Genomic DNA, 12,317 nt, shown 5'->3' with positions numbered 1-12,317 from the left:
CTAATGTACTCAATGTTTTTTTTTGTTTTTGCTCTGTCTTCACAAACAAGGTCAGCTCCCAGACTACTGCACTGGGCAGCACAGCATGGAGAGGAGGTGACCAGCCCTCTGTGGAGAAAAGTGATTCAGAACTATTTAGAAAAGCTGGACGAGCACAAGTCCATGTGGCCGGATGCATTGCATCCGAAAGTGCTGAAGGAGTTGGCAGATGTGATTGCAGAGCCATTGGCCATTATCTTTGAAAACTCATGGCGATCAGGGGAGGTCCCAGATGACTGGAAAAAGGCTAACATAGTGCCCATCTTTAAAAAAAGGGAAGGAGGAGGATCCAGGGAACTACACGCCAGTCAGCCTCACCTCAGTCCCTGGAAAAATCATGGAGCAGGTCCTCAAGGAATCAATTCTGAAGCACTTAGAGGAGTGGAAGTGATCAGGAACAGTCAGCATGGATTCACCAAGGGTAAGTCATGCCTGACTAACCTAATTGCCTTCTATGATGAGATAACTGACTCTGTGGATGAGGGGAAAGCAGTGGACGTGTTACTCCTTGACTTTAGCAAAGCTTTTGACACGGTCTCCCACAGTATTCTTGCCAGCAAGTTAAAGAAGTATGGGCTGGATGAATGGACTATAAAGTGGATAGAAAGCTGGCTAGATCGTTAGGCTCAAAGGGTAATGATCAATGGCTCCATGTCTAGTTGGCAGCCGGTATCAAGCAAAGTGCCCCAAGGGTCGGTCCTGGGGACGGTTTTGTTCAATATCTTCATAAATGATCTGGAGGATGGTGTGGATTGCACCCTCAGCAAGTTTGCAGATGACACTAAACTGGGAGGAGTGGTAGATACGCTGGAGGGTAGGGATAGGATACAGAGGGACCTAGACAAATTGGAGGATGGGCCAAAAGAAATCTGATGAGGTTCAACAAGGACAAGTGCAGAGTCCTGCACTTAGGACGGAAGAATTCCATGCACTGCTACAGACTAGGGACCCAGCGGCTAGGCAGCAGTTCTGCAGAAAAGGACCTAGGAGTTACAGTGGACAAGAAGCTGGATATGAGTCAGCAGAGTGTCCTTGTTGCCAAGAAGGACAATGGCATTTTGGGCTGTATAAGTAGAGGCATTGCCAGCAGATCCAGGGACGTAATCATTCCCCTCTATTTGGCATTGGTGAGGCCTCATCTGAAGTACTGTGTCCAGTTTTGGGCCCCACACTACAAGAAGGATGTGGAAAAATTTGAAAGAGTCCAGCGGAGGGCAGCAAAAATTATCAGGGGGCTGGATCATGACTTATGAGCAGCGATGAGCTGCCAAAATCTTAACCACCGGTTCCCTCCTCACCCCACGAAGGGGACGTGGCCTGCCCCTGTCCCCCAGGACTCCTGCCCCATCCAACCCCCTGTGTTCTTTGATGCGCCCCCTCCTCCCCCGGGACCCCTGGCCCATCCAGCCCTGTCCCCTGACTGCCCCCAGAACAGGGCAGGAGGGTCTCATGGGCCACCGTAGTGGGTGCCCATCCTGCCTCTAAGAGCCAGAGGGACCTGCCGGTGGGCGAGTCCCAGTGGTGCTTACCTGGGGCGGCTCCCGGGAAGCATCCAGCAGGTCCCTCTGGCTCCTAGGGGTGTGGTAGTGGTACCTTAGCTGGGGGGGGGTTCCCGCTCCCCCCACTGATCACATCAAAAGTGGCGCTTAGGCTCCAACTCCTTGGGTGCTCTGGGGCTGGTGCCCCCACGGGGAAAATGTGGTGGGTGCAGAGTCCCCACCAACAGCTCCCTGCCCCATGCCCAGCCCCAGCTCACCTCCGCTCTGCTCCCTTCCCTGAATGTGCCCCCGCCCCCACCCCCAGCTTCCTGCGAATCAGCTGTTGGAGCAGGAAGCCGGGGAGGGCTGAGAAGCAGGCAGCAGCTTCACGCTCAGGGGCCCTGTGCGCCCTCCCCCTACCCCCCCCAGGGTTACCTGCTGCGATGCAGGCAGCCCTCCTCAGGCCCCCCCGCCCCAGCTCACCTCTGCTCTGCCTCCGCCACCCGGGGCCTGAGCGTGAAGCCACCGCTTGCTGCTCAGCCCCCCCGACTTCCCACACGAACAGCTGATTCGCGGGAAGCTGGGGGGAGGGGGGTGGGAGGCAGAGAAGCAGAGCAGGCAGCGCATTCAGGGGAGGAGGCAGAGTGGAGGTGAGCTGGGGCCGGGCAGGGAGCTGCAGTGGGTGCCCTGCACCCACCAAATTTTCCCCGTGGGTGCTCCAGCCCCGGAGCACCCACGGAGTCGGTGCCTAAGGTGCCACTTTTGGCCTCACGGGACAACCGGTTCTAAAAGGGCTTCTAAATTTAACAACTGGTTCCCCCGAACCGGTGCAAACCGGCTCCAGCTTACCACTGCTTATGAGGAAAGGCTGAGGGAACTGGGATTGTTTAGTCTGCGGAAGAGAAGAATGAGGGGGCATTTGATAGCTGCTTTGAACTACCTGAAAGGGGGTTCCAAAGAGGATGGATCTAGACTGTTCTCAGTGGTAGCAGATGACAGAACGAGGAGTAATGGTCTCAAGTTGCAGTGGGGGAGATTTAGGTTGGATATTAGGAAAAACTTTTTCACTAGGAGGGTGGTGAAGCACGGGAATGGGTTCCCTAGGGAGGTGGTGGAATCTCCTTCCTTCGAGGTTTTTAAGGCCTGGCTTGACAAAGCCGTGGCTGGGATAATTTAGTTGGGGATTGGTCCTGCTTTGAGCAGGGGGTTGGACGAGATGACCTCCTGAGGTCCCTTCCAACCCTGATATTCTATGACCACTGGCCAAAGCTAACAATTCCTCCATTTCCTACAGAAAAGCATACCATGCATACTGGCTTCATGCCAAGCAGAAGCTCACTGTTCATGCCTGAATGAACTGCAAGCCTGGAGATCTGCCTTTACTAATGAGCAGAATATCGAAATTGCTTATGACAGGAAACAAAAGCCTTTCCCTTAAAAATGCAGTTCAGCTGCTAGGGACTGGCACCCTTTTATTCTGCTCTCCTGCACACAACACCCACAAATAGCAACGGGGTTGGACACCAAGGACTGGACTGCAGGTTTGGACACCAAGAAGCATCACATCCAAGTCCTTTACATTCTGCATTCAACTTAAGCTCTACTTTGTACTGACAAATTTACTTCCTGGGACACAGGTGATCATCATTTGACATAAGTGCCTTGTTGCATAATTACCAGGAACACCTCCATTATAAAATGCTTTTTTACTGCATTAACACCAAGACCTAGTTTAGTTTACTGTCAGCAGTGTTTTTTCCAATGTTAGATAAGAAAAGTATTCCATTTTCATTTAAATCTGACAATTGTTTGTAACCATTCAGCATTTAGGATATTGCTACATAGGTTGATGCCAGGGATTGGATAAAACGCCACCTTCCTATAAGGCAAGTGTATACATATACTGAATAATGAATTGGGACAAAAAACTTCAGAATGCAACAACTGCACCGCACCGCACCCTACCCATGATCCAATACCTTTTAAGAAATTAGTTGTATAGCCAAACTTGTAAAAACTTTAGATCTTATTTTAATAAAGTCGAGTACATTCTTAAAATACCAGAATACAAGTTTGCATGCAGAATGAGGTTTGACGATACAATCTAAAAACCTAATTTTGAGGTACAATCTAAAAACCTAATGCACAAAGCAATTTGTTTTCAGGTGCTGGAGGCGGCATGACTGGCAAGGGTAATATTGCACATATTTGAGAATATTAACAAAGCCATGTTTTCTTCCAGTTAGTGCAAGTATGCCATATCCTACAACCCTGGGATCTAAACAAGAAGGGATCAGGTCACCAAAAAAAAAAAAAACCCCCAAGATTCAGCCAACAAAAACGCTAATTCCAAACAAAGGATGCAAGGACGGGGAGAACATGTGAAGTATACAAAGATCTTGCAACTATCCTGTAAGAGACCAGAAGTACCACCCCAGTTTGAGTAAGTTCGGTTCTAAAAATGCTTTGCGTTCTTCTGTCTCCAAGACATTTGCAATAGTAACGGCTCTGTCTTAGGGCAAATGGCTATTCCTCAAACTTCATTTTATGGATAACTTCATGTCACTGTTTTTTTTCTACCTGAGCTGGAGGCGTTGGCTTGCCATTTAGAGCCATTTGTTGGGGCACCAGCTGCCCCTGGGATGGCACTTGGGCAGTTTTTAACTTCTTTGCGTCCACTTTTGAAGGATGCTCCTCCTCTTCCTCATCAGAATCTTGCAAGCCGTATTTAGAGAAGTGAGCCACCTGTACAATGATAAAAGCCAAAGTATTGGTAATAGGGATACAGACATGGGGAAGATTTTCAAAAGCACAGATGGGAATTGGTGCACAACCACCACTGACTTCACACAGAGCTGGGTGTTTAGCTGCCCCTTGGGTCTGAAAGTCTCCCCTTAAATATTCTAAGGAGTAACTGCATACTGAAGCATACATGAACTCTGAGGGAGTTCAATCTTTGTATAAGACACCGCATATATGCGGGATCAGTTCTTAACAAATCACCTGGGAGTTATTTTGGACAGTTTGCACTTTGACTATTACAATCAGAATGATCTGTATATTACTTGAAAAACTTTAGTACTACAATTCATGAGTTAAATGGATCACGAAGAGCACTTTAAAACCTTAAACAAGTATAAAACCAGTTGATTAAAGGCACTGGAATTACAGCATTGACAGCTACTGGTTTATCAGGGAAATTCTGACTGTTCCACCCAGATCTTTTTGTAATACACAGTTTATGAGCAGTCAGCGATGAGCAACCGTGATTACTACCTTGAACACCCAAGAACCGGTCTCTGGACGGTACTCTTTGAACTGGGCTCCCTGCTTCCGAGATACAGCCTCCAGTCTGCCTTCATAATTGATATCTGCTAGTCGTTCTGGGCTCTTTATCAAGCAGCGAGATGTTTTATCCGTTGGCCAAACTCCATCCAATGTAACTTCAGCTCGTCTGTTAAAATGCAGACAATGGAAGGGCATGAGATCACTGAGCTTTGAAACGAGGCATTCAAAAAAAGTTTACATCAAGTTTGGAACAAACCACAAGCATTGGCTCAAACACGCTTTGGTTCAGAAACACAACTGCCACTGACCAGTAGATTTTGTCCAAGATTAATAACCTGAATGTATGCCTGAAAAAAGGAGTTAGATTTGCGGGCTGCTGGGATAGCTAAAATAGAAAGAGGCCCTTATGGATGACAAGAAGGGTGATAGCTTTACCAAAATCCATTTACCAGGCTACCCCCACCCACTCCTAAAAAGAACACATGAAAAGTTTAAATTACCTATTTAAACCTTCACCAATAGGTGGCTTCTGATCATCGTCAGGATAGACAATAACTTCTTTCCTGCGGACGTGCACAATCTCATCCAGATTTAAGTTAGTTAGATTCACCTCTCCTTCAAAGTAAATTGATCCGTAACCTGGAATGTAAACAAACCCAACTTGTACTTCTGCTCCCATAGCAAATGCTGTAATACCACCCCAGAGAAGTGCATTGGCAAACTCTCCAACGTAAGTATTCACATTTTGTTCATCTTACCTGAACTATCCTTAAATTGCCATTCAAACTCCTGTTATTCTATTCAAGTGACAAGTAACTGAGCAGTTTTATGATTATCTTTTTCCATTCTAAAAGGTGATAGTTTCAGTCTGTTGGCAATTGCTCCCTCTCAGTAATAAATTTGAGCCCTTAAGTATCTTTTCTAGACAACTTAAGTTGGTCGCTCCTCCTGGGTGGTCCTATCCTCTATTTTTAATTATTTGTCTCCTTGTTGAATTCAAAGTACTAGAACTGCACACAATATCCTGCATGCATATACAACAGCAAGACTGACCCCAAGTAGCTGTATAACCAAACTAATTTTACATTCAATTCCTTTATGTAGTCATAAGGTTTTTGATAGTAGTACTAACCTGGCAGCTCACACTGCATCTGTGATCAGCACCTATCTTTTCCCACTCATTGAGAATTAAAAAGTTATGATTTCATCCAGAATTCAAGCACTAAACTGCTTGAAAGGGACAGTGTCAGACTAAGTATTCAAATGTTTCCATTTTCCAATCATCATGGTATAATAATTGGATTTGTAAAAATCCAGTTTGAAGCTCAAGAAGTGAATAAGTAATGAACAGCACTCAGCTTGGCCAGTAAAGCTGAGCTAGACAGTTTTATGTAAATTTTGAGTCCAAGTTTTGGACCTAAGCTACCCTCAATTATCTGGAGAACTACTGAAAATGTTGTTCTTTTCATACAGGAGGTGTTGGAATTTTACAAGCTATGATTTTAGTTTCACTGGGTGGCCTAATTCACAGAGCTTGAGTGTGCAGCCAATGTGAAGAGTATTTAAAGCTTTTGTCACCTAGGGCTGATAAATATCCCAAGCAAGGTAACTATTTTACATTCATGCTGAAGAAATACAAAGCCCAGGCTTTAAAAGCTCTAAAAAGAGTTGGTGGCAGGAGAACACATATCCAAAGTGATTCTATACTCACCTTTACGACCTATAGTGAAATCAGTCACAATACATTCTCCTCTGTCAGTGGTAAGTTTAGCTAGATCCTCCATAGACGGGATGGTATAGTAGCCAGCTTTTGTTAGAACAATTCCTACAGTAGAAAATAATTGAGCACATAGATGAGGACAAGACTAACTCCAGAAATTTTCTTAATCTTTGCCAAGAAAACTGAAGGACAGCTGAGGGGCCCTAAAAAGAAGTTGAGAATCAGTACAATGTAAGCGAACAATAAAGTAACAGAAGCCAGAGTACAGATGAGACTATCCAGACATCTTATTAAGAGTGTCAAGTTTATATTACTTTACAGTGAGAAATTCCATGCACTGAGTATTTTATCTAAGGTAAGATGAAAACATAAAACATCTTGGGTAACAGAAAGAGGAGAAGATAGGAAGATTTTTATTTATTTTTTTCTGAGGAATGGCATTTGGTGGAGAGAAAGCTGGAAACTACTTAAAGGTAAAAGGCAGTATACATTAAAAATAAAGCAAAGGATGGGGTAAAATGACTAGGAAGAGGAGGATCAGGAAGGAGTAAGACTAAAGATAGAGCAGCACCACACAGCAGCGCGAATCTGACCTGCTGGGTGCAGACTATATACATTCTCATTCTCCTCTTCACGGTCATCCTGCAGTGACTCATCATGAAATGAAGCGTCTTCACTGCTGCCTTCCAGGCCATTCCGCAAGGCAACCCGCATATTCAGAGCCATAATGGTATCATCCACATTATTCTGTTTGTGCACTGCATTCTCCGGGGTCTGTGGGATGGGTTTGGCAATGGGGTTAGTGTAAAATCTAGTCACTTCATGGTGATCGTCTTCTTCCTCTTGCTCACCCTCCTGTCTGTGATTCTCATCAACAGATCTGGATAGAAAGTTGAACCTAAAGAAAGAATGAAGCCATTAAAACACATTCATTTCGAAAGAAATCTTGTGTCAGTGTTACAAAACATTTGTTTCTCATCTCATAACATGGCAAACCAGATTCTTCCTGTTGTGTGGAGGTACACTACCACATGTAACACCAGACATTAGTGCCTGGAACATATATTACATTGTTTTGGGAAAAGGGGTTTACAGCTGATTATGTCTTGCTGCCCAAAGGACCAAGCTAACCTTAGGGTGGAGATGCCTAGTTCACAACTGGCAGCCTCAGCAATACAGATCGAGTGGGCACATGGCTAATGTATTTCCCTAATCCTTACTAGGTGGTGACTCCAGGTCAGAACTGAGACTAGAGCTGATTTAACAAGATGTTTGGCATTTTCTAATGAATAATTGTTGAACCTGAAATTAATTGTGGAAATGAGTCAGTTTTGACAAGTTTGTTTCAAAAGGTTTGGAAAAAAGCGTTTTGAAATTGTTGAAATGGGATATTTAGACCTGACCTGAACCAAAAACTTTTGATTGTCTGTTTGCAAGTTTGGATGAAAAATTTTTTCCCCCCAAAAGCTTGGAAGTTTTCCAGGGATGGGAAACAACAGTTTCTTGCCCATCTCTAATTGATGCACTGATGAGGAAGCCTGTACTGTTCATAAGAAAGGCCATACTGAGTCAGACGAGTGGTCCATCGAGAGAATCTTGGCTAATAGCCATTGATAGACCTATCCTCCATGATCTTATCTAGTTTTTTTTAATTCAGTTACACTTTTGGCCATCACATCATCCTGTGGCAATATACTCCACAAGACAACTGCAGGGTGTGTGAAAAAGTATTTCCTGTATTAAACATGCTGCCTATTAATTTCAATGGGCGACCCGTGGTTTTTGTATTGAGGCAAAGAGTAAACAACACTTTAAAATCATGAATGCTGTGGAAAATGTGAATATAGACCTCTCTAGTACAGAAGCTGTTCCACAAACTTGATGATCTTTGTTGCTTAAACATCTTTGTTAACCTCCTAGAAACTGAAGTCCCTCTATAAACACATCTTGTTTTACAATTAAGAATTTTAGTCTCAACTAGATGGAAAAATCAGTCAGTCATACAAAAATCTGTGTGTTAACAGTCCATATTCTTATTTGGATATTTAAAACATACCTACTGCCACGACATCAGCATTGCAAAGATGTCTATCAATAGTTCTCATAGTAATGTAAGCTACTGAAAGCTATTTGTGTGAGCCAATAAGTTATGAGCTTATTTCTACGCAAGAGGGTTATGTACTGTATAGATTTAGATTCTAGAGAGCTTTTTTCAGAGATTTGTTTATGAGAAAGTATTAACTAAATCCGTTTCTAGAGGCATAATCAGCTGTGTCATGTAGAAACATACCGCTCTCCATTCTCTGGATACTCTGATGGAGGTTCCAGATCTTCAGCTTCACGACTGACAGGAGAAAACAAGTTGCTGCTGTTGAGGTTTTTCAAAACCAGCTTCTTGATGCTCTTCCTAAAATATACCAAAGCAGCAGTTCTCAGTGATCTGCAGCACGAGCGCCACACGTTTGACCCAAGAGTTCCAGGGATGGGAGAATATTTAAGCCAACTTTAAACCACATTAGCTCGCATTCTGTCATGACAATGCCATAACTACTGCCAAGTCCAGTTAGTCTTTCCCAGCAGATGGTAGCAAGAGGGGTAAGAGGTATCAGTTTGTTATTCCAATTGACAGGGGCAGTTGGGGGAATGTTTTTTAAGAACACTGAGTGGGCCTCACCACCACAGCACTTCAGAGGAGAGATGAAGTGACTGCCAGGGCTAATATTAAATAGAAAGGCCAACCTCATACAGTAGGAAGCTTTCTAAAGCCTATGTTTTATTACTGAATACAGGCCATTTCTAAAGTCCTTCAATACCTTTAACCAAACTCTTTCCACCTGTTATGCCACTCAAGTTGAAGGTAAACTGGAGGACTCAGGAAACTGCAATTTTCTACTACAACCCCAGAAGAGCACAGTCTAGGGCTGACTGAGATAAGAAGTTTATCTGACAACGATTCTACATGACAGTTTTTAAATACATGCAATAGGCTGGGAAGATACCCGTAGGAATCTGAGGGCAATTGCTTGTAAAAGAGAATAGATTTGCAAGACAAAACTTATGTTTTGGTCAGAGATGAGGCGTTGCATATTGTAAATTAACTGAAGCAAGCAACACTTTTATAGTCACAAGAAACAGATTAGAATCTACTTGCCCATACAGTAACAATTAAGTCACAGGATCATTTTGTTTGACAAACTACTCTAAAAGTACTTGACAATTACGTAAGTTAGACCACTTTTGTCTTCAGTACAGTAAGTATATTTTCTGCCAGACTTATATGCAAGTCTTTGATCTTTGCTATCCATGTCAACAAAGCTACAGAGCCTGCATGGTTACCAAATATGAAGGCACTACACAAAGGATAATTTACTGACCCAAGTAGAGAGTTTGGGTGCTACATTAGATACGTTGGCAAGCATCTACACATGAAATAGGAAGCATTATCTGTACCAAAGTAGTAACCTTTCTTCATTAAAAGCCAGAAGACGCATACAACTGCTAGGAGAGCAAGTGCACTCACATATTTGATTTATGAGTGCTTGAGCCACAGGAAAAGAGGTGGAAGATTAAACAAACATTTTTCTGAATAATACTGATCTCCAAAGGAGAAAAGAAAACTAACTTGGGCATGAATGCACCGTTAGATAAAGATGGCTCATCATCATCCAGCCCATCAAAGAGGTGAGATTTGGAAGATCCTGCTGTCTGCAAAGCTTTTGGTCGCACTCTGGTCGCTGGTCGCGGGGTCAGTTTATAATGGGTTGGCGTCGTCAAAGCCTTCTGGGCTGCTGGATTAGTTGGTTTCAGTCTCTGAGAAAGAAACATTCATGTAACCGAAAAAACAGATTTTCAAACTACTTAAGTCTAAACAGGATTAATGTTTTCTTGTTTATTTTCACAGAAGTTAGACCAGTATTGTTGTCAGGACAAAAAACCTATGCCCTGAGTAAACATCTGATGAAGTGAGCTGTAGCTCACGAAAGCTCATGCTCAAATAAATTGGTTAGTCTCTAAGGTGCCACAAGTCCTCCTTTTCTTTTTGCGAATACAGACTAACACGGCTGTTACTCTGAAAGTTAACCATAGACATTCACCCTTTATTCTCTGTTTGGCTACTGATTTGGCAGCAACAGTGCTAGCTCAGTTTGAGGTCTGATTAGTGCTTTTGGCGGGTGACTTGCTTAAACTATTACCATTTGTTTAAGAAAAAATCAAACCTACTTAGTAAGATATATCAGCAATACTGCAGCGTCTTTAGAGTGAGTTTTCCCCACACTAGTAAAGAAAGTGTCAGAATCTTACATAACGTTTGTTTGGGGAAAAAACTGCAATGAGATCACACACATGGATTTATAATCTATCACTGTGAATTGTCTAAGTGCCTGATTTTGAGAGCTTCTGAGCATCTACCACCACAGAGGTCACTGGGAATGCCAAATGCTTGGCATCTCTGAACACAGAAGTCTAATATATGACCACAGTATATGCAGTTAGGTATCCCAAGTGGCTGTCTGATACAGATAACAAATACATTCTCACTATTTTATATATAAGGCTACGTTTTAGTCATGGGTATTTTTATTAAAAAGTCATGAACAGGTCACAGGCAGTAAACAAAAATTCACAGGCCCGTGACCTGTTCGTGACTTTTACTAAAAATACCCCTGACTAAAACGGGGGGGGGGGGGAAGAGACAGAGACAAGAGAGCACCGCAGGTGCTGAGAAGAGGGGGCATGGGTGCTGGGGCAGGCTCCTTACCCAGCTCCCGGGAAGCAGCTGACCCAGCTCCCGGGAGCCCCACATGCTGCCTCTGCTCCGCCCCAAGCCCCAGTTCTACAGCTCCCATTAGCTGGGAACTGTGGCCAATGGGAGCTGCGGGGGCATTGCCTGGCTGCTGGCAGAGGCAGCATGTGGAGCTGAGCCCCCTGCAGGTAAACAGTGGCCCCAACCCCAAGCCCCCCTACACCCAAACTCCTGCTGCTCTGGTTGGGGGCCCTGAGACTGTCCCAGCAGCAGTCAGTGCAACTGACCCAGGGACTACCCGAGCTACTCCTGCAGCTGGCCCAGGAGCTGCCAAAGTCATTGTGGTCATGGAAAGTCATGGAATCTGTGACAAACATGGAGCCTTAGTTATATACCGTTTAGTTTCTCAACACCCCAGGCTAAAGACTATGATATTAGGAAAATGGGCCCCTAAATGTTCAGATCTTCATTTTTTAAAACTAATCCATATAGAGAAGATAGAGAAGTTACAATAAACACAATCTTATCCATAAAAATGTGTTCTGAAGTATTTGAGTCCTCACCTCTTCTTTCTTCTTTGGGTCTGACATAGGGTTTCTGAAAAGAGGAGAATCTCCAAAGGGCGAGTAGGTCAAGCTGTTGAAGTGCTGCTGGAGGGCTGCTTGTTGGGCAGCTGAAACATTTGGGTCCGTCAATGCTAGATAAAGTTGGAGAGGTTAATCTTTTCTAATCATGTATTTAGCACTCAGACTCATCTCAGGACATTTAGGGCATTTAGAAGTGGCCCCTTCTTTATCAGATCTGTTCCCTGTGGGAATTCACAGTTGTATCTGCTGACTTCAGTGACCAGACTTTTTACCACTGTCAGCCCTGTAAAGCCAGCTGAATTCTATTCCTTCTTGTATATCAGAATTATTTACCAAGTTCAAATCCATTTCACCTGTGCAAAGCTAAAATGAAGGGAGCTGTGCAGATTAGCCAGGAGCCGAATTTGGCCTGGCAGAACCTTTTAATGGTTATCTCCACTTGTTAGTTTCAACACCAGTGT

At 43.9% G+C, this 12,317-nt stretch overlaps 1 protein-coding gene across 2 annotated transcripts in view; it reads right to left on the bottom strand.

The window, feature by feature from the left end:
- NUP98 (nucleoporin 98 and 96 precursor) overlaps positions 1-12,317 on the bottom strand; it is a 59,779-nt gene that overhangs the window by 21,818 nt on the left and 25,644 nt on the right. For both annotated transcript variants that reach the window (XM_048838013.2, XM_048838021.2), the window contains exons 13-20: positions 11,833-11,966; positions 10,148-10,335; positions 8,816-8,932; positions 7,119-7,423; positions 6,517-6,630; positions 5,306-5,444; positions 4,794-4,971; positions 4,098-4,262 (exon numbers count right to left, since the gene is read on the bottom strand). In XM_048838013.2, coding sequence (XP_048693970.2) covers positions 4,098-4,262; positions 4,794-4,971; positions 5,306-5,444; positions 6,517-6,630; positions 7,119-7,423; positions 8,816-8,932; positions 10,148-10,335; positions 11,833-11,966 — 1,340 coding nt within the window. The remainder of the gene's footprint in view (positions 1-4,097; positions 4,263-4,793; positions 4,972-5,305; positions 5,445-6,516; positions 6,631-7,118; positions 7,424-8,815; positions 8,933-10,147; positions 10,336-11,832; positions 11,967-12,317) is intronic.

This window comes from Caretta caretta, chromosome 1 (genome assembly GCF_965140235.1).
Source record: "Caretta caretta isolate rCarCar2 chromosome 1, rCarCar1.hap1, whole genome shotgun sequence".
Lineage (NCBI taxonomy): Eukaryota > Metazoa > Chordata > Testudines > Cheloniidae > Caretta > Caretta caretta.
Note: the sequence above shows the minus strand (reverse complement) of the source record. Positions and strands in the feature narration are given on the sequence as shown.